Genomic DNA, 23,101 nt, shown 5'->3' with positions numbered 1-23,101 from the left:
TTATCCTTCCATTATATTTAAGTACCCTCTATGCACTGCACACATATTTCAGGGTTTTTTTGGTAGTATGTAGAATTTTCCAATTGTGCTCTGAGCTTTAGACAGGACCAAGATGAAGTATTTGAAAACTTATTTTACATGCATTTTCTAGAGGCAATTTTCATTCATTACAGGTAGTATATTTTGTCTACATAGATTTATTTCTGGGTTAAAATGCCTGTATCTTATGTTAAAATTGGGTTAGAAAACTCAAAATGCTAATATTTTTATGCAATTTTTTCTCAAATTTAAAAATAATTTTTTTTAAAGGTGTATAGAGGGTCCTTAAGCTTAGAATGGGTTACTCAATGGAGGTAGAGAATTGGTGAATGGCTTACATTCTGGGCTACGGGGAGGCTCTCGAGTGGACTCAGAGCGCTGTAATTGAGATGGCCTAGGCTCCTCAGATTCTGTTTACATGCAAAGCAAATTAAGATACACACAACAGTCATTAGGTTAGGTTACAACATATAGATTCAAAAAATGACATCAATCAAGCAGTCAAAGAATGTTTTACACCCACCCACACTTTTTTTTTTAATGTCATTTTTCGACACAACACATTATGCAAGATATCAGTGAAAAATCAAATGTGCAAATACAAGAGACATGAAAGTAAACAAAAGATAGTGTAATCTACAAATAGGAGTGAGGCAAATGAAATTGTGTGGGTAATACAAGTGGATACATTGCTGAGTAATGTCCCAAGTCACTCTCACTTTATTACTTCTATCTACATTAAAAGTGTCACTCAACCAAACTGCAATGATTACAAGAACCCCCTCTGTTTGCATAATCTTTTAAAGTTGATTAGATTTTTCTTGAAGCACAGTGCATTACTGTTTTACTCATTGCATGTTGGTTAGGATTTGTATTAATGGTTAGGTCAGGAACCGTCAACCACAAGAAGTTTTGACACAAACCCTTGTTATTGCTGGGGCTCCCATAGGAGGAATTGAGTATGTCATCCACATTGGTCTCTCGTGATGAGCCACGAGAGCTTCGAGAGGATCGGTTATTTCTGGAAGCTAGAAAGCAGAAAATACAAGGCATTCTAACATACAAAGTCATTAAAGCGTGCAAGGCTGTTTAGTGCAAACAAAGCTAATAAATAATAAGAAATAATTAAAATAAATACAATTATATGCAGCTGATTATAACACTTGTTTCTGCTATCTTAAGTAGTTCTAGACTTTTTCAGCACCCCTACCACCCATAAAAACATCATAAATTATTAAACATTTAACATGTCAGATGAAAAAAAAAATTGGGGGGGGGGTAATAATCTAGATAATTTTTGTCAAAATTTGGATTCAAAATTTTATTCTATAACATGTGACTACAAAGATGAGAGATACATTTATATAGTACAAATACATCCATATTGAAACAGGCTGAAAACACTAAGAATTATTGACAGGTTGTGTTTTCATTTGATGCTCTGACAGTGGGAGGATTGCATACACAAGTGCTTGCTTGAATAAACTAACTACAAACCTTTGGTTGTACCATTAGTGGCAGGAGATATAGGTGCTGATGACTCATCAACAAACACATCGTCATCATCATCAACAACAGCGGGTTTGGGTGGTTCTACAGCGTGTTTAACTACACAACAAAACATGCCAGGATATACACCGTTACCACAAGCCTCATGCATCACACTAGTCTTTGTACTGTGTGTAACTGGGTGCTGAGAGTTTGTTGTCCTACTCTTAATGTTAAACAATGACGAACAGCAGTACAAAAACTTGTGCCTTTTTACAGGTATTCTACTACAATGTACCGGTATTTCATTACAATACCAAATTTCATTATTTTCCACAAAAGCATTGGTTAGTCAACAACATGACTGCAGGTTCATATTTTACTCAATTTCTGTGATATTAATATGGAGGGTAAAATGTTGATTTTATCCATAAAGTACATTACTAAAATATTATAGTTCCCTGCAAACATGTTGAGGATTTCAATATACAAACTATATTACAGTAATATTAGGGGAAGTAAGTCTAATATCACATTAGAATCACTCTGCTAATATTAAGGAATTTCTTTTCACCAAAGCTGACCCTTAAAACAGTTCATGTGAGTGTGCATCGTATATAAAGTGCAATAAGCAATGCTGTGCAAAATAAGCTTCTGCTGAAAATCAGTTAATTACTTGTATATCATGTCACTTCTAAACTGTACATGTAAAATGTATATGTATATAACTTCTACTAAATAGGTTGTTATACTATTTCTTGTCCATTTGTGAACTATTAAGTACAAGAAACACAGCATGTATTCCTAAATGTTAATGGAGTGTCATGATTGAAAACAGAGGTCTCATATTGGAACCTTAATTCACTAGGCTACATATAAAGATCTATAGCTATATTTCCTGATAAATACATTGACTTACCAATGAACTTCTATTAAATGGATCATAGAGAGTGAGTGTGGTTATCATAAATCAAAATCAAAAACAAGTGAACATCTTTTCAGCTAACTTTTGTATTGTGAGATGTCCAAACTCTACAAGTAATTGTACCTATTTCCAGTAAGCTGTGATTGCAAGCTTCTATGGGAATTCTTATACTACAGGGTGTTTCTAATTTGTAAAACTACAGACAGGCTCAAAAATCTGTCATGCATCTTTATCAACCACACTTATGACATCACCATCCCCATTATCAACTAATATTTCTGCTGAAAACATAAAAGATTTTCGACAGTTTTGACCGAAAAAATATTTGTTGACAATAGGTGAATTTCTTGTCAATCGTACAACATAGAAAGCTGGGGGTGGGGAAAACACCAACTAATACTACAAAACCGAGTCCCAGACTGCTGAGGAAGAAGAATAAGGTGGATATGGTGTTTATGGTGAGTTGGAGGGCTTGTCGTACCTTCTACTGGGGCCGCCTTCTCAGGGGTTGTCTCCGGCTGTTGCTGCTGCTGAATTATCTGCATGCGCTCCTCTGTGGAGATGAGCTTACCATCAGGTCCTGGTTCTAACGAATCTTCTGTTGGGGTTGACACTGAAATTTACACATATGCCATGCTTAGAATTTTCTATACCATAAATTACCATCAAAGGAAAATACTAACAAAGAAAAGTAAGTTATGACTTGCTAAATTCCTATCTTTTTCCTAAAAATTTTAACAATATCATCCATATTTTTTCAATGTCATCGTTTAAGTACTGATTGAATGCCAAACCTCTGATCATCGACCAGTCGTTTTTACCTGGTTCTCCTTTAGCTTTCTTCTCCACCTCGACCTTGTACCGGTCGATTTCGTCCTGGGTCATGTTCTCGAAGGGATTGGCCTGGTACTGAGACTTGTACACCTGTACGTTGTGTTGCTGGTCGCGCTGTATGATGCCTTTGGAGGCTGCACCAATCACGATTACACTGTCGCCGGCCATGCTCAGAGTGCCGTCCTAAACGAAACAAGGCCACACTATAGACTAAGAGATTACTAATTAGTTGTGTATGACTGAGCATGTCATATATTACCAATATCGGTATATACACAAAGTAAGAACACAAACTTACTTTGTTTGCTAAATCATAAAGATATGGACACTTCATAGTTTTAAAAATTTACAATGTGAATACTGTAAAACAAAAAAAACCACCTTCTCTTACTTTCCAAAAATGACAAATAGTGTTCACACAACATCAAACAATATGTGAAAAATCCCAGTGATAATACTCACATAAAGAAAAATATTATTTTAAAAATACAATAGATAAAAAGAAAAAAAAATTGATTAATAAATTTTTGAGTTTCTAGCAATTTGTCCTAGCAAGAAAATTACAAAAAGTTTACTTCTACCTACTGAAAGAAAGAAAATAATTCGATCATCAGATGAAAGTCTGTTTATCAAATCTTGGATTTTGACATGGGGAGCATTGGATGGAGGGTGTTAGGTGGGGATCACCCTACAGTACCCTTACAATGTAAAAGCAGTTAGGATTTGACTGTGTAATTTATTCTACTTGTTTGGTTGGTTATTCAATGTACAGTATGTGAGCAGACCTGTGTTGTGTGAGTTGCGCTGCAAGTGCTATGTTAGAATTCAGCTTGCTTGCAGTCTATCTCTGTCGGTATTTGATGGGTCAGCCGGGATGTATTGAACAATATGGGGGTCTTGACAACAAAAATGTCTTACCCTCACCTTACAATATAATGAATTTTTCTGGAAGTGAACAAAAGTTCTATTGCTTCAGCACAGTAAATATTGTATAAAGTCATAAGAGAAAAAAAGCTATGGAATATGGTTCATCTAACATAGAATAAAGCAACCTCTGCAACCTTCTACGTCACAAAACCTGCAAACAATATCTAATTATACTAAAGGAAAAAGAATTTAGAGAAATGAACTTTTAACAACCCCTTACTCCAACCCCCTTCCCAAGAATCTATCCATCTTTATTTACATTTAAAGTAAAGAATTTAAAAAATATAATTTGATTCAGGCTTGAGGATAAGCAGTGGATGGTTCAAACTCGGTGAGATCGATACTGGTCCACTACCTCCCTATTCTGTGATCACAATTGTGTAATGTCTGCCTAGTGAGAACAAAGCTCCCTGTTTATGTACAAAGTGTTAGTTTTTTGTCTGAATCAAAGACAAAAATAAATGAAGCTGCACCAGAAATCATACCTCATATTTCCCAGCCTTTAAACAAAATTTTGATTAATTAAATACAAATTTCAAGATTATTAATCTTTTTCTTTATTTTAATTCCATACCCTTTAACTTGAATATTTGAAATAATGAATATATTACATTTCAATTAATTTCTTATCTGCTACTTGTATTTTATTTAAACAGAAAATACAACTTCACTCTGTTTTGAAACAAAGCAAGAAATCCAAAATACAAGAAATTACCATTTTAGCAAAACATGTACACATGGAGAATATTGCATGTTAACCTGTTCTTATGGAATGAGGTATATTGTGTTAATAAAACAGTAGCATGAAGGTTAAGAGATGAAGTAAATGAAAACTTACTAGTTTGCCTTCCGCCTGTAGTGACAAAATAAAAAGAAGCATTTCAAATCACATCACAAAATCAAAAGCTGAAAAACAAATTTGAATCAGATGCACATATCAAACTTTAAGAGGGCTGGATGGTTTTTGGTCATTTTTGGACAATTTTACCTCCTTTAGAAGGAGAGCTTTTTACAAAAATATGGGAAATTAAAAATTTTAAAACTTAAATATTAGAAATTTTCTTTTTCTAAAAAAAGAAAATAGTTTATGGTTAAAGAAATCATATCTAGATTTTTCTGGTAGATGTGATGGTTAATTTGTTGACCATCCATCCCCCTTAGGCTGGTGCCAAAGCTAAATATAAAACAACACAGCAGAAAAATCACACTTTCATGGTTGTATAAACCTCATAACATGATTAGTTTTAACTCATACCAATTCTATCATTTATCACTAACATTTCAGTTCTTTACGGTTTCAAACATCATTAAAAACAAGACATACATTTGATTGAAACAATTCTTGCAAACTTATCTAATTTTTTCATGGTTAACACCAAAAGCATAACTGATGCATGGAAACTGTTGCATGAATCATGCATATATAAGAGCATGATGAAATCCTATTCAGGACTGATGACTCTGTAACCCGGTACTCAGAAGTACTGTACTCGGAGTTACATTGTGGTATTACCAGACACCTACCTGGAGTTGCTGGGCCTCTTCCCAGGTCATGCCCTCCAGAACCCGCGACTGTGGCCCAGCGGTCACCTTGTCTTCATAGTAATCCTTCCTTATCTGTGACAGAAACACTCAAAGTTAAATCATTGTTACAGTAAAACATGGTAGTAGGGAAGCACATGAGACAAATAATTTTGATTTATTATTAACTTAATATGTTACTGATAAGTTTACAATATAATGTTAGATTAGGGGAATAAAACTGACTTTGTTGAAAGCCCATTTCTTTTTTTCATCTCTTTTAACAATATACAAACTGATGTTCTCATTTTCTATTATGCTTACATTTTTCTGCTTTTTCTTGAACTCATGAGGGTCTGCTCCTTGAGGTGCAAACTGGTTGGGGTTTTCCAGTTTTACAGATGTTCCTGAATTAGAGGGTGAACCGTCCTGGATCCACTGAAAACACCAAAAAGATTGTTTACATTTTTGATCTAAGTTGATTCAGAGCAGGTCTCTTGACTTTATAATTGTCTTTAATAGTTGTCAGTTAACATTCAAGTCTGGATATATCATTTTATTATCATGGTGTTCATCTTAACATGACACTGTAGATTCCTTATTGTATGCGAGCTCAAAATTCCTCTATTTTGTCATTTTCTATCAAACTGTGATAAAATTAAATTGCAAGCACCAAACTATTGTAGGATTTTTATAAAGTTCATAACCGTCATAAAAAAATAGCAATGTTTTAAAATCTGCCAGGGATGCTCCTCGCCATTTTAGTTTACAATAATTCCTCTCGTTTAATTCCGAATCTACAGTATATATCTCTAATCAATGTGTTCTTCTTACCTTTGTTATCTTCTTAGGGTTGGTTGTTCCTGTCTCTTCCATCTCTTTTTTGACGTATGTGTTGGGTGAGTTCAACCAACCAGCTTTGTAGTGCTGCTTCTGTCTCTCAATGGCAACTTTAATTGGCGACCTGAAAGTTATAGACAGTGCTTTACTCCTTTTTCGATCTTTAACTCCATCTTATATAGATTTAGTCTCTATAGTTATAGTTTTGGCCACTAACAGCTGCCTTGATTTAAAAGAAGAAAAACAGTGGTGTACTTACATGTACTTGGAGTGTTCATAGTCGCCGTCGAACACGTATGTAAATGAACTGGAGGCTGGTGGGATTTCTACATCATCATTACATCTCTCTCGCTTTACTTCTGCTTTAATGATTGGTTGTCTGTACACAAAACCAGTTCTATACCCCTACACAAAAAAACCCAAAAGGCATATTTAAACCTATTTTCAAGTGTTCTAATCCATTTTACAAATCCTCAATTATTTGATACAATAATTGTTTTTCTTTTAGCCATCGTTAGCAGACTTTTCATTTATCATTTACTTGATATATATATAAAAAAAAATATCTTCCCCGTAGTCATTAAAAACAAACTGTTTTCATGTGTGACTAATTTTGGGGAGCAAAATCAATTCTTGTAATTCATTCATTGAATATTCTTTATTGTACATGTATTGTATCATCATATTCAGGTGGTATTATATCACGGTATATAATATTTCAGATTATCTTAGTCCTTACAGCATTATCTAGCTGCCTCATGAGAGCCTCAAATTCCAGTTCACCCGTCTTCCACTTCTTGCCGCTGGTATCCACTCCTCCACCTCCCTGACTTCCCACAGCGTACGTCTTCCGTCGGACTTCCTCATCCACTAGTACTATATTGTCTAAGCCAGCGGGCAAAGCTTTTATCTGTAGAGACACAAGTTTAAATGCAAACTTACATCAATAATATATCATTACCCCAAATAAAGTGTATCATTTGTGTGCAATCTTTTATTTCGGATTTTTTTCCTATCTTTACATTCTGAGCCCATCATTGGAATTAGATTATGTTATCTAAATTAGCCTTAAAAAAGCCATGCCATTTTAAGTACAGATCACTTAGTCTCACTTAAATATTTGATTGCAGGTCTAAGGAGGAATAACTTGACTTTTTTTTGTGTGCACAGACCTGTGATTCGCAAGCTGCCATAATATTGAATGCGTAGTGCCAGGCTTCTTCAACTGTTGTACCACAGGCTACAACTCCATGATTTCTAAGAAACATTATCTGTCAAAACAAAAGAATTAAATCATATTTTGATCAATGAATAATTACATCAGATGAAAACGTGGAGTCAACATGGAGTCAATAAATGATTTCTTTATAATCAGTATTAACTTCTTCAGTCAAACCTACTTTATTGTTTGGTCCTAGGTGGCGCTGTAGAGCGTCCCTTTCCTCTTGGTCGACTAGTATGCCATTATATTCGTGGTAGCTGACTTCACCACAAATAAGGGCCTCCTGTGACATGGGCAGAAAGCCACATTTCAGTGTAGACACCTGCAACAGAAGTATCAGATATTTATTCCAGTGCAAGTAGTGAAATTTTTTTTCATCTTACAAATTGTGACATGTTTGCATATAAACATGCAGCTGTCAATGGACAGATTGTAGCACAGCTTCAGTGCACCATAAGCCCATATTAGAAACATTGCAATCTTCGTCTTTGATTTATTTGAATTCCTTTTGATAAATTCATAGACTCTAGACATATACCAATGCCAATTAACTCTGCCCTTGAAATCATTGCCAGTACAACACTGATCAAATACACTGTTAAATAATACAGGTCTTGGACTTACTGCTACTGCTGCTGGGGTGTGGAGATGAATGACACATTTAAGATCCGGTCGTGCTTGGTGGATTGCCGAGTGAAGCGTGAAGCCGGCCCTGTTGATGCCTAGTGTTGTTGTGCCTTTCTCGATCACGTCCCCCTGCATATCCACCTTCACTAAGGATGAGGCAGTGATCTCCCCATAGTTCAGTCCAAACGGGTTAATGAGGAAATGCTCCAGTTCTTGGTTAATTCTGACCTGTGTATAAAAAAAATCTTCCTTTTGAGATATGTCTTGAATTTTTTTTTTTATTTCGAAAATCCAGTAAAACAGGATATCAACAAGTGTGACCTTGTAAAGTAATAAACAGGACCAAAAAAAATCTACATTAAATATGTCTTCATTCATCAATCACTTATGAATAAAATTGTTTGCATAATACATCATGAATCATTGTCCTGCTTTCAATTCTCGACATTGAAACAATGACATTGATACATGATAAATTTAATCATTATTGCCATTGTTTGGCACATGGGGAAATATAGCTCTTGACCTCCCCAATAAAGAGGAAGAATAAGAAGGGTCACTGAAAGGTTTGTTTACACAGGCGTTCATATCTGGAGAAGGAACTTACACTGATGTGGTTGTAGATACCATGTCCCCAGCCTTTTAGGTCCACCAGTCTGTAGCAGGCGGCCAGCTTACAGCGCAGGAGTTTCTCCCCCTTGGAGTAGCCCAGCCCATCTGTTCCTTTGATGTCACTGATAGGGATTACTGGGGCCGCTACAAACACACATACAAAATAAGACTTATTTTCATTCACAATCGAAAAAAAAAATCTTGCGCATCAAGAACAAAAACTGCATGTAAGTAAAGGAAACTGTACTCTACAGGTACTTGTCCTGTAAACTTATCACCTTAGAAAATCTGTTTATGGTTGTAAAAAGTGTTTTTTATGCATCACATTTATTTTGAACTATTCTTAAAATGTACATATTAATCAACTTGTTCAAACTGTAACATAATATTTACTCAAGCAAAGATAACAATCTTCGTATGTTGTTGTTCAATTATAATCGAATTCCTTTGTTTTTGCACCTGCTCTATCAACTGGAACCTGAAGATCACTTCTAGAATTCACCCTGATAAAGAATGGCCCCAGGTCGTAATATTTCATTTCATTTCAGAGCTCTCTATGTGACAATTTCAGGTCAATAAAACAGAGGACTCAGCCTAGCCAATGATAGTGCAATAAGGATATTTTTGTGGCCATCCCACACAGGATTATAATGAATCACCAGCTTAAAAAAAACGAAAAGTGCTGGAGAATAAACAATTTAAATGACTAAGCCATATCTCCCTTATTTAGAAGGTGTGCAGTATTAGAACTGTCATAGAATATGCGCCAAATGTCTGCATTCATGCAGTCAGCTGATCAAAAAAATCTAATTGATAGAGATCAATAAACAAACACCAAATGCAAATTCTTTCATCTCAAACCACATGTGCAACATCTAATTCCGACGGCTAATGAATAATTCATGAGAAAATCAATATCTGGGTGTTGTATCAGACAAATCAAGGTAAAAGACGTCCACTTAAGGTGAAAGAATGCAACTGGGTTACCATAGAAACCAAATTATCTTAAAAGAGTCCTAACTAGTTAATGAAGAGAGTTTATTACTGTACCATAAGCTTATTCTGTTCAAGCTTTCTGTAACTGCTGAGAAAAATCTCATAAAGTAACATTGCTTTTGATAGCCAGCAAAAAAAATTCACACAAAAACCTATGAAGTCAGAGACGATAAGTCAGGAAATGAGTATTTTCCTGGCTACAGAAAGAACACCTAAATTATTTTTTGTCATGCCTGCTTTCAAACCTCTTTACCGGATTACCGCTTCAAGGTCCTGGTGATCCTAGATACGTTTAGCTACCATTGCAGAAAATGAATTTACAATGCACGTCAAAAAATGCATTCTGTCCGCCAAAGACATTATGTAACCAACAATTTTCACAATATAAAACTATGTTCATTTTAGAGTGAAGTCTATACTTTTACTATAATAAGGGCATTATGAATTTTTTTCTCTCTGCATGACTAGCTTTGATCTGGGAGAGCTTGTCCACATTTTGTTTGACACTTTTCTACACACTGTAGATCTCTGGTGCATTTCAGAGTGAACTCTATTCTTCTTAATTCTGAGGGTATTAAAATTTTTCTCTGCACAGATAGCTTTGATCTTGTTACAATTAATTCATTTCCAACATATCTCTTTCTAAAAACTATTCTTTTCCTATATAATACATATACACACTAAATCGGCTACCTATATAATACATGTACACACTAAATCGGCTACCTATATAATACATGTACACACTAAATCGGCTACCTATATAATACATGTACATGTACACACTAAATCGGCTACTTACTTCCTCGGTTGATCAACCCCGTCTGGCCCTTGGAGTGGGGCAGTAACAGGTCTGTGATTTGCTGGAGGGCGAGGAGACTGGCTGGGTGGGGGCCGGATTTGATCTGCTCATCCACCACTTCCTCCAGCTCCCGACGAAACGCCTCGCTGTTCAGGATCAGCGACACTCGACTCCGATCGTGCATCTGACGGACATCTTCCTTCACCTCCGCTGGCCTTCGCATTTCTTTGACGTACTCTGGGTCATCGGGATCTAAACAACGCAAGAATCAAACAACTTTATTGATATCACTTTTTCTTGTTTCTTAGACCTACTGATTACAGAATTTCAAATTTGGATTATTCCTTCATTTTCTATTCCTTACTTTAATAGACTAATCAAAGAAAAGTTCAAAACAACAATTAGTTCAATGTCAAGACTGTGGAAATATTATGAAATGATAATGAATAAACCATGAAATTTTAAGAAATTTGTTTTGCTATTGGCGTATATTCTGAACTAACTGCTTTACAATGCTTGAGAAACGTGCGAAAGGTATATTGGTCAGTTGAAATGAAAAAAAATATGTAAGCTATCTGATTTAAGATCTACAGCAAGGAGTGAACAACCCAGTTATCACAACACACTTGTATCAGGCTGGGTGTTTGCTGATAATTTTGTTTCCCTGAACTGGCCCTGACCGATCAAAACACACAAATCTATTCAAGAACTTGCGCGTGTCATTTCTGTGAATTAAAATGATAATTTTAAGGCAGTGGTGCTATTTATATGATTCAAATGCCCAAGAAAAAGTTGTTGGGAAGATTCCTAGCTTGCTGTTTTCTTAATTGATGTGTCTGAGTAAATAGATTTTAAACAGTTTTTGATTCTCTTTTAGAGAAAAGGCTGGCAACATACAAATAAATCTATAATATGATACCTACACCTTTCCCCCTTTGCGATGCATCAATCTGTAGAAGCACAGATAAAATCAAAACATGTAGAAGTATTCTGCTTCTTATCATACTTAATCAAAACAAGCAACTGCCTCCAAATTACAATGTTGTGTCTAATAAAGTTTTCACTCATTTTCTCTGTTTAAAATTATGATACATCTCAGTACTATCAATAAATCTCAAAAACACAATTAAAGGTTGTGCATGATTTGATAATAGCATGAATAAGAATATAACATTGTACTTGGCATACATAGACTTTACATTTGATCGTATCTGCCAACTCCGTGACTATAAGAATTTTGTTATATATAAGAAGTCTGAATTACTATCCATGACTCACTACATTTGGGTACAAAAATGAACTTATTATAAAACCAGTTTCCTTTGAGCTAAAAATAGAAAACTCTAATTAGTCTAATTACAGAAATTGGTTCATCTTTCTGGTCCTCAGCTGAGTGATGAATTTTATCGATTCCTAGCATTATTTATACATGTGGATGATATATCAATAGGAATTTCTAAATGCAAGAATACTCTATTCATATGAACACATGAACACTGCAGCATCTAGATCTAGATCAATGACAATATTCTTCCAGGGATTGGATAAGCACTCTCTCTCTCTCTCTCTCTCTCTCTCTCTCTCTCTCTCTCTCTGAGATACATAATGACATTCCTGTCTGGCTGTGCATCATCCCTAGATGCATGGCATAATTACAACAAAACGAGAAGCCAATGTTGGATGCCTCAGTCATTATCAGACCGGTGGCTGCTGCTTCTAGGCTGTTTTAGAATGTATGATATAAATTGTCATTTACACAGAGCAGGGAACACTGCAGGAAGAGGAGGGAGCAAAGGTCCCTCAGGGTCAGTGCCCCTTTGCTGGGATTACTTTTGATTACATGCAAATAGCTGGCTTAACATGTAGAAATCACAACAGCCTGAGCTGTGAGACCCCTACAACTTCTTCTTCCTCTCGATCAATACATTTACCTGTTCAAGTTAGTCAGAGAGACTACCTGCAGGTATGGCCATGTAATCTTTGTGTCTTGGTCAGACAAGTCTGGGGTTTTTGGTCGACAAAGCGGGGCTAATAACCCCCCACAAAACGTGTGACACTATAGATAAGGCAAAACAAAGGGGCACCAGAAATATCTGATAACTGATATTTTCTCCCGCTGTCTGATGACATCTAGGGTCAATCTCAAAACACTCCAACTTGTTTTCAAAATGGTTGAAAAAAAAATTCACAATGACTGTGAACAATATTATTGTAGATGTTTTTTTTTTTCGATTACAGACAAGGGAGAATTGATTATAGAATGTAGGTTCATGCTGAGTGCTCTGTAATAACAGCTGGCAAATAGATACAAGAGACAAAAACCTCCAGCAATCAGTTACAACACCAGCATTCCACACATTATCAGTAGGGGCTTCACTGGGGATCATCACGGGAGGATCCAGAATTTTCCTATTTTTAGATGCATCTATGACAGAGACAATACAATGTACCTAGTCTACAACTTGACATTCGAAAATATACAGCCCATGTAAATGATAAACATCAAAATTTTCTTTCTAAAATGTCAGTTATAACAATCATTGCCTGTGTTTTAGATGAATTACATGTAAATGCAAGATGGATGCATCATGTTTCAGACTAATTCAAAGAGACAGCTAAAGAGCTTCCCTCATGTTCTGAAGGGCTTCAAAATGTCATTCAAAGTCCGGGACCAGAGAGGGGGAAACTAACAGTTAATTATGACAAAATAACATGCTTCACATCAAACAGGGTAACACAATGAAGTGAATGAGGGGCCTGTTTCTATCAGAATAATAACACAAGGTCAAGTTGTAATGAGATGTCGGAACAACTTGTGCTTGTGGGAAATAAAGATCTTATCGTGAATAGTAAATTAGCTTTTATACAGTGGCGCTGAAAGCATGGATTGAGAGCTGTCATTTTAAACAGCGTCATTACACACCCAAACACCTTCATGTGTATTCTGAGTGGAGTGTGGCTCTTTCAAGTGTGTAATTGTTTTCTTGTTAGTCAAATAAATTAGCTTTGTTTACTCCTAAAATTTTCAAAACCAAAAACAACTGTTCTGCATGTCTTTTCAGTTTTGAGATGACCCCTTATTATGGTACATATCTAAAGTCAAATTCCTTTAAACTTTTTATTTTGGCATTCCCTTTACACACTGTTATTAAAGCAGTGTTTCAATCAAATTAAGAATGGTGTCAACTTACAGATATACACCCTAACAAAACATTCTAAGCACCCCCATATTATCTGAAACCAGATATGAAGTAGGTCAAAATATATTATCCCAGTCCTAACATTCTGAAATTATCTATGTCAAGTTTCAATTCTGATGGCAGCTAACCACCTGGATTGTATTCAATCAACTGTCCAGGTTAGAAGCTAAAAACTTACAGGATCAAGTTATTTGCTGTAAAACGATCAGACACTTTTATTCCAGAGGGAAACTAGTCTAGTGTGTATATATATATATATATATATATTTTGACATGCCTTGATCCATAATGTATGCAGTTATAAAGTAACATGTTCAGAAAAAAGCAATTTATAACTGCTTCCTTGTCTTTTCATAGACAAGATTTCAGCACGACATTATTCCGTGTAAAAATAGCTCCCTTTTTTTCTTTCAATAAATACATTAAGTAACAACATCCACTGATATACAGAAGCGTTGTCTTTATAACAATCCCAGGACTGCTCATCCATGTTTACCAAGAAGGTTTGGTACACCATGGCATTCTTTATCCCCGTCTTGTTGAAACAAATGATGATGGATTGGGAGATCAAATGTCGGCTGCAGTGAGTTGGGGGGCTAGCCTTTCACTTACCTATGGTATCTATGTATTTCCCAGAGCTGGGTCCATTCATGTGTGCTGTACCGTTAGACATCCTTCTGGTTCAGCACCTGTCAAAATAAACAGATCTTCTACTGAACACTGATGGTCAATGCTTGCATCAAATTCAGACAACATAATAAGTCAATGCTTGCATCAAATTCAGACAATATGATATTTAATGCTTGCATCAAATTCCCACAGCACAGTAACTGCACTTGGGTGTATCAGGTTTTTATTACTTGTTTAAGATATGCATCTTAATAAGCTATTTGGTTACAAAAATAAACTTTTTTTTTCTCTTTTCAACGAGTCACATAATGTCTTGATTTAATATTTTTATCTATAATTCTCATAGTGGAACCCACGATATCAGAAAGTGCTTATTATTTCAAGCCTTTTTCCACCACACCCTCAAGAGCCCTTTATAAAATATGTTGACAATTCACATTCATGATATGAATATGATACGGTATCAAGATATGTAACAGTGACTTTCACAAGAGTTCGCTCAGCAATAACTCTTACGTCCAAACACCTCCAGCCTTAGCCCTAATGTAACCCGACAGACATTTCCCCATTCCATGAAAGCAATCGATGACGATGATATGGTCCATAATGGACAAGATTGTCAATGTTTGTCACTGACTGATTTCATTTTGATTTACTGGATGCTAGTAAACAACAGCAAGCTTTCCCAACTACAATCCATCTCTAATGAACGATGATCAGGACAAGGATATTTGAGGGAAGTGGACTGTATTACAGAATGGTTATTGATCGTGGAGAAAATCAATTGCACGTAATGGTACACAAGTGCTGGTCAAAAGACAGAAGATACTTGTGCTATAGAATGCAACTTTATAATGGACATTCTTTTTCAGACATAATTTTAAGGAATTATACAACTAAATCAATGATCCAATTCAAATTGCCCTGTTGACATTATATCCTCTTTTTTTCTCCCCTATGAGTTTACTTTCTCTGCAAGGCGACTTGCATCACCTTACAAGCCAGACATCACATCACTGCCTCTGTAAAAATCAATAACTGCACTGCCAGCCTCCAATTTGTCATTTTTTTCCTCAATAACCTACATATGTCGATCATACTCCTTGCAAAGTAGAATGATTCAATTCACTTTTAAAATAATTGACCATTTCTTTTCAATTAAAGCGGCTTGTTACAACCAACTCTGTTGCCCATACATACTGGTATATTAACGTTATAATGAAATCAATCAAATTCATACTACCCGAGAGGACCATGACAAAAATAGTTACTATATCTATTGAGCAACAAGCATAATTGATCAGCTAATTATGTGATATTTCTAGGTCAATATTCTGTCATCAATCAGTTGCCACTAATTAATTAGTACTGGTATATAACTGGAAAGTCGTTTGCTTCTTTATGCTCCAATACATAGTAATAGCTTACTTTGTGATGGTTAATACATGTATATATTAATCCAACATGATCAATAATGGGGTTCATTTAAATGATCAACACATTAAGCATCAGATTGCTTTGATAATCAACAAATAAACGCACGCAATCTCATGTCTGACCTATTTAGACACCGATCAATAGTTTTAAAATCAATGACTCATGCTGCTTCTTTCTAAAGTATTCAACGAAAAAACCATTTCTTTTGACAAGTATTAAATCCTTAGTTTAGTTGTCAAACAACACACACACTCCAATGTTTTATCCCTTCAAACTGGACAGCCAAGACATTCTAAGCATGCAACTGTCATTGGCAAAAAGAAATACAATGTTAATTGAGTTCTGTGAAATAACATTGAGTAAGGACGAAGCAAATCTATCTATAAAACCAGTCATTGCAAGCCCCAGCTGTCATGCCAGACATTATTACATCAGGCATGTGATATGACACAAGTTACACATCAAAAACACACGTTATCTCACACTGCACACATGGCATCGGTACCCTCATAGTACAATGTCGTGTATCTCTTCTCTTACTACAGCATCACATTCAGCACACCTGATGTAGATTACAACCGAAATACTTCTCACAACTTACACCAGATCCCGCACTGTCAAGAAATTGTCATAAACTGTTGCTCAAGTAGAACTATCTAACCGCTTCCCCTAGAGTAGGGAGCCCAAAGAAACTCCTGCGGAGACAAGGATAACAGCCGAAAAATAAGGATCCCCTATATCTCTCCCCCCAGAAGGCAGCACTTACACCACACGGTGTAGATTCATGACCTCAATCTAATTACAGACATCCCAGGAATGCACCAGCTAAACACAACATCAGAACTGCTGACTATCATGAGAATCTTCACATCCACTGATACACATGCTGCCTCACCCTGTTACAGCAGCCGCCTGCCTCGCGTTTCCATAAAGAACCAAGTGTCACGCAGGCTGCAATTCACTAACGATCCAATAAATTAACTTAATAAAATCACCATACTAACCCACTTTTGGATCTCTAGCAAGCTCCTGGTTGCATCAACTGTGCATGCATGTATACTTGTTTTAAGTCGCAACAGTATGGCGAATACATTAAGTGCATTCTGTTAAATATAGAGTTGTAATGATCACTTGTGAATGTACACGGTTCGCAGAGAAGCAGTCAGTGTTTGATAAGATCTTGTGTTCCTTGCATCTGTAAAACTCATTTACTATAGGTTTCCACTATCGCACAACAATGGCAAACACCTTCAGATTAAACAAACAGTACCATGCATCTGACACCTGATAAATGGAAAAATAATCACCGATTTTTGCCGCAAGAGGTAAAAAAAAAACTTCTCTTTACCCCCAGAGTGACCAAAGCATTTGAATTTTCAATTAAACCTGTCTGTCAGGGGGAAAAACGTGCAGAGCATGTCCCTGGTGCAGGTAAAGAATACATTTATCACACTTCAAACTCAAGCACGACCTTCAATAAAAAGATATTTTACGACTTCTTAAAAGGCATTGATTTTCCTTTAACCAGGTCAATCTTTTATCAATGTAAAATACATATAAATACAGTATGTACTAAACAAAGAGAGGTTATTCAAAGCGCAGTGACACATAAAATGGACAAAATTCTAATATAATGACAAGAAGAACAGCTTGCAAATTGCTTTTTATTAGGACATTTGTGGTCCACAAAAGGCTTCATGAAAAACAGCAGTAAATTTATGGTATATATCTTCCTTTGTGCTAAATTACTCCCTCATAAACAACCCATTCAAGCTATTATTTTTTTTATATCTATAAGCGTCCTATCTCAAAATCAGAATATTTATTTACATGAATATAAATGGACATTCTCTTAGGCTAATTCAACATTCATAATATAGCCATAGATCTAAATATTGTAAACATATCTATCATCATCATCTCTCAATGAGAAAGAGAATATAGAGAAGGCTAGAGAAGGCTTGTTGTCGAGTAGAAAAATGGGGGGGGGGGGGGGGGGGGGTATGTAAACCAGTGATACTTATTTTGTTATGCAATTAGAGGAAATGTTCTGTCCTGCTTACAATGCCTGTTGCAATTTACAAAAGAGATGTGTATTGTATATGTATTGTAACATGTGTATATTAATTGTATATGTCTATGAGCTGTACAGCTGTTGACCAATAAACAATACAATACAAATGATTTGTAGGAATTTTCTAAAACTGTACTATAACTATCTGGACAACTTACCAACAAAACAAATATTGTGTATCTCTGATTTGATGTTTCAGCTGCTGAATTGTCCTCCCTTATGGGAACATGGCCTATAAAAACAACAACAAAAATCAACATTTTATCTAAAAACAACATAAAACTCTACCCAAGATTTTTACAGGGTAATTCTTGTTTAGTGTTATGGAACAGTTTGTGAATATGCATACATGCTTCTCAGCATGTCAAATTCCCACTAAGCTTTCAACAGTCAATTTTATTCACTGTGACACAGCATACAGTTGACAGCATTATGATAAAAATCTGATCTCGTATTTAAACATCACAGGACACAAAACAATGCAATGGCGACCTGCACGAGGTATGCACTGCAGAGATTTTAATCAGTGGATATTTAATACAAAAAAATACACCTATAGGATTTCTCGTTTTTTTACTTCCGATCTTTCTTGATCAGAGCGTTACATAAACAAATTTGGTAAGAAAAGCGCCCGGCTTTATTTATTCAAATCCACGCTCTGGCTGCCATGGCCTCAGATCCATCAAGCTTTCCCCAGACGACTAGACAAGTCAAACGTAATAGTTTTGTTGGCCAACACGCGAATAAATGCACTATAGGAATATAATCATAAATGTAGCAGAGCTTTCTTTTTCCACCAACCCAGAATCAATAAATTTGGCTCTACATAGGAATTGAACTGATACAGCTTACATTGCTATCTATAAATCATATACCGGTACACCCCATACTGACCATCTCGCTTGTTGCTCAGCTTTTATTCCTACCGATACACCAAGAATCAGAGACTGAAACTTCTAGAGATTAAACACATGCTATTTATTTGTAAAGAAACCGACTGCATTTGATAGCATGTTGATATAAAGACTAAATACAAAATGATTCATTCACTTCAATCATTTTCTATTTCCTGGTTTTTTTTTCTCCCTCTGTTTTAATACATCTGAAGTAATTGCAGTGCATAAGTGCAGCACCAGAAATGAAAAAGACTTGAGACTTCCTAATACTTGTCATTAGTACTGATAATTCTTACTCCCTCAATCCAATTAAACGAAAAAACGCCTACTTATTACACTCAGCATGTGATAACAAGTTATTGTACATTGTGTAAGAAGTCTACTTCACCCAAGTACCAAATACATAGTGTTCTCATGATAGGAAATTACATCTTCCCTTCTCATTCAAATACATATAAGGGCCCATGCAGACTCTTTGTTCATCAATTAAACAATAATACTGTTGTATTTTATGTAAAGAATGTTTACATGAATACAATACATATATTGTGAACATGCATGGGTATAATACATATTTTGTGAACAAATCAATTAAACATGCAGTGCTTCATATATAAGCAACAGTAATATGGCTTACTATATAGAAAAATAAATTTCCTCTGAATGTGAGGAAATAAAAACTTTGATTTGATTAGCATTTACTGTACATTCTTCTCTGAAAATAATCCAGTATTAAGTCACAACAAGATATACAGAATGTTGGTTGTTGGTCTACATATGAATATTCATACAAGTTATAATCGGTGGCTACCGGCTAGGAACAGATAGTAGAAACAGTAGTACGTACTACAGCTCTCCAGCACTCCTGTCAGATATTATGCAAACAGAATCACCTATGTCCTTGCAATGAATGTCAGAGACGACAGCTTAACTATGGTAAGGTCTTCAAGTGCTTTCCTCAATTAGTGAACGAACTTTCACACAAATAGCCCTACACTGGGACTAGTCTATAAATTGGGTCTGGTTACTATACACTTGTTTCAGAGAGTTCACTGTTGTTGGGTTTCTCTATGGGTGTAACCTCGCATCTCTTTTCCCCCATCTTCAACATAGGGTACATGTAAACTCTGTTTTTATCTGAGATATATAGTCCTATCTATATCTATGGCACCTGTGGGGTATCTTAAAGCTTTTCTGAATCCAAGAGAAATGTTTTTCTTTAATACATCTTCCAAACGATTGTGGGGAGTGGTTTTCCCCGAATTATGTATATTATCAAATTCCTGGCCTATTTACTGAAAACCTTCAACAACAGTGTTTCTAATCTTTTAAAAAAAAATAACAATCAACAAAAAATTTGCAAGATGTTTACAGTGTCAAAACTAAAGCACTTCAAATGCTGTACCAGTAATAAATGGCCTCGGTTTGACGTTATACAGTAAAGATGTTTACAATGCACACTGTCAAAATAGAAAGCTACATAAAACAGACATTTTAAAGTTATGGCTTTTCCCACCAAAAAAAAATCCAACTGAATAATGACATTGTTGAAAATCAAAAAACTATGATTTTTTTGTGGTAAATTTCTACAAACACAGAAGCTAATGTTGGCTAAGATGTAAAATCTACACTGTAAAACTTTCCAATCAGTTGCTTACAATTTCTGGTGTTTTTTGTCAACAAGTTTATTCTACCACATATTTTTGTATCTTCATTCATGGTTGTTAATCAGTCACCCATGCAGCCCAGATAAAATCAGCCTGATTCTTAACCAATCATGGTAGTTACAACATTTAAAAACTTTATTTACCTACCATTTATAAATAAACACTGCTGGACTCCTAATCTTCGGGCAAACTAGGTCTCTGTTTGTTTTATGTAACTTTAACGCACTTCAAAGATTGAAATACCAGGATTTTGCTAGCTTAATTCCATCCATACAGCCCACTGTAATCAACTTTGAAGATTAGCGTGAAGATTGTAGCAATGCTATTAAACTAACATTGATTCTGATTTCTGGTGATTAACAGTACTAAAAGTTGTGGAGAAAACCCATCTTATCTAGATATCAAATATTTCAGAAAAATAATGGTTTTAAATCTTGACGTTCTGATATATGATACATTCTACGATCACTAAAAATCTTGAAAAAACACACTCTACACTCAATATTCAATGTCTTACAAATGTACAAATTCTATACCAATCTTCATTACATTTGAAGGTGTTTAGACATAAAAATGGGTACAGTACATCTGATTTGTATTTTTAGTGCTTATTGCTAATTTCTCTCAACTTTATCAATTATCAAAGATAGCAAATCGAGGATTGTAGCTTTTTCTTCTTCTTCTTAATTTGTAGAGGAGATAGCATTTCGTGCTGAGCTTGTGACTCCCCGCTCAGAACTGATAACGCGAGCTTCTGAGGCAGCGCTCCGCTTCAACAAACCCAGATAAACAACTGCAAAATAGGTTCTATGATTCTCCCCAAAACTCAAGCTTGATGTACATGCTTGTTAAATGGCGGCCGGCTTTCTGACATTTGTCTCTCTCCATAACAAAATACATCTTATAAATGTACAAAACGTAACAAAACAATGAAACTTATCAATCAGTGCATTTCAATCGATAGTCTGGCAGACAGGAAATCGAACCCGTAATATGAAACGCACACCGCGTTGCCGACAAAGTTACACCCAGACATTTTTCGACATTTTCTTACGTTTAGAAATACCACAATAATTCAAACTTACCCTTGGAATGATAACGATGAGGTGTTTAGTCTAAATTACTCGAAACATGCACAGAAATCGCGTAATATCCCTGCCAAAACTGACCCAGAAACTGCTCATACAGGCTTCCCCCAATTTCACATCTATAATTAGCTCCCTTGGCTGTTCCGTCAATCGGACTTGCACTCTATGAACGGTTCGGACAATAATTCTTCCTGTGATATCAAAGTATCTTTGGTTTTTAACGAGGTGTTGGTTATTAAAGCAAAAACTGTTTTCTTCACGTACAATAAGAGTTTTGCTATATCTACAAATAGTCTTATTCCAGCAGTATTTATTTTACAGGAAGTGAAAATGGAGTAAAAGCGGAAGTGAATACATTACAGAATGACATCATCTGTGCGGGTTGCGAGAACAGGGAACATATCAAAAGTATATTTATTAGAATTTAAACGATATTTTGATTATTATGTTTAAAACTTTTATCACTGGAATGGAATAACTTTTGTAAAATGTACGCGAATTTTAAATGAATTTAAAAAGCTTTAGAAGGCTTTATATTGTTCTTTACTTAATTCCGAACAAAATTGATGTGTATACAACGAATTCAGCCTCGTTCAAAAATGCTAATTACTATATATAAATACTCATTAAACCTGCATATAAGGTTTTACTTTATATTAGATTTTTGTAAAGAAAAAATGTGCAAATCTAAAAGTCAGTTAAAACATATTTTATTTATTTCTTTTATGAAATAGCTCTCCGTATTTATTTTTTCTTTCGAGTTAATTTGTGGTTAAACTGGATTTTATTCGAAAACCACGCCTTCCACGTATATTGGTCGTATAAACTGAATATATTGATACCCTTTTTAATATGTAAACGGTGTGACCGTTGGACCGAGCGCAGATTTAACACAATGCAGTTTGATTTTTGTGTGATAAAATCTATTTAATTTTAAAACGCGCACAGTAGGATCCGCCTGCATGGTTGCCTACTCAAATCATTCGTCAAAGTGAAACTAAACGTCGCGTGCTCAGTTTACATTATGACGTCATATCTCAGACGTAAAACGTTCACGTTTTGTCTTCGGAAATAGCCGAAGAGAATTACGTGATTCCAATTTTTTTTTTTCTTCTTTCATTGTTCATCAATTTAATTCATATGAATGTCAATGTAATAAAATTGAATACTTTAGTCAGAATTTAAAAGATTATTTTCTTGATGTTAATGTTTTTATTTTCCATCTGATAATTTGATAAGACATACATAGAACAAGTCGTGTTTCTTGATTGAAGCA

The 23,101-nt window shown here is 35.3% G+C and overlaps 1 protein-coding gene across 18 annotated transcripts in view; it reads right to left on the bottom strand.

Annotated features, from left to right (window-relative positions):
- LOC128179794 (alpha-adducin-like) overlaps positions 1 to 22,064 on the bottom strand; it is a 24,013-nt gene extending 1,949 nt beyond the window's left edge. For 2 of the 18 annotated variants that reach the window (XM_052847385.1, XM_052847392.1), the window contains exons 1-20: positions 21,823 to 22,062; positions 18,333 to 18,406; positions 14,646 to 14,722; positions 10,834 to 11,085; positions 9,031 to 9,179; positions 8,421 to 8,651; positions 7,975 to 8,118; positions 7,747 to 7,845; positions 7,314 to 7,484; positions 6,834 to 6,979; positions 6,569 to 6,698; positions 6,059 to 6,172; positions 5,738 to 5,830; positions 5,052 to 5,066; positions 4,699 to 4,713; positions 3,274 to 3,469; positions 2,934 to 3,065; positions 1,537 to 1,647; positions 963 to 1,067; positions 378 to 449 (exon numbers count right to left, since the gene is read on the bottom strand). In XM_052847385.1, the coding sequence (XP_052703345.1) occupies positions 378 to 449; positions 963 to 1,067; positions 1,537 to 1,647; positions 2,934 to 3,065; positions 3,274 to 3,469; positions 4,699 to 4,713; positions 5,052 to 5,066; positions 5,738 to 5,830; positions 6,059 to 6,172; positions 6,569 to 6,698; positions 6,834 to 6,979; positions 7,314 to 7,484; positions 7,747 to 7,845; positions 7,975 to 8,118; positions 8,421 to 8,651; positions 9,031 to 9,179; positions 10,834 to 11,085; positions 14,646 to 14,706 (2,236 nt within the window). In that variant the 5' untranslated portion in view covers positions 14,707 to 14,722; positions 18,333 to 18,406; positions 21,823 to 22,062. Of the gene's footprint in view, positions 1 to 377; positions 450 to 962; positions 1,068 to 1,536; positions 1,648 to 2,933; positions 3,066 to 3,273; positions 3,470 to 4,698; positions 4,714 to 5,051; positions 5,067 to 5,737; positions 5,831 to 6,058; positions 6,173 to 6,568; positions 6,699 to 6,833; positions 6,980 to 7,313; positions 7,485 to 7,746; positions 7,846 to 7,974; positions 8,119 to 8,420; positions 8,652 to 9,030; positions 9,180 to 10,833; positions 11,086 to 14,645; positions 14,723 to 16,701; positions 16,837 to 16,866; positions 16,886 to 17,104; positions 17,352 to 18,332; positions 18,407 to 21,822 lie in introns of those variants that run through there. The other 16 variants (XM_052847398.1, XM_052847401.1, XM_052847386.1 and 13 more) reach the window with 15 other exon arrangements.
- Positions 22,065 to 23,101: the final 1,037 nt, after the last annotated feature.

Source organism: Crassostrea angulata, chromosome 4 (assembly GCF_025612915.1).
Source record: "Crassostrea angulata isolate pt1a10 chromosome 4, ASM2561291v2, whole genome shotgun sequence".
Classification (NCBI taxonomy): domain Eukaryota; kingdom Metazoa; phylum Mollusca; class Bivalvia; order Ostreida; family Ostreidae; genus Magallana; species Magallana angulata.
The sequence above is the reverse complement of the archived record's forward strand: the minus strand, read 5'-3'. Positions and strand labels throughout refer to the sequence as shown.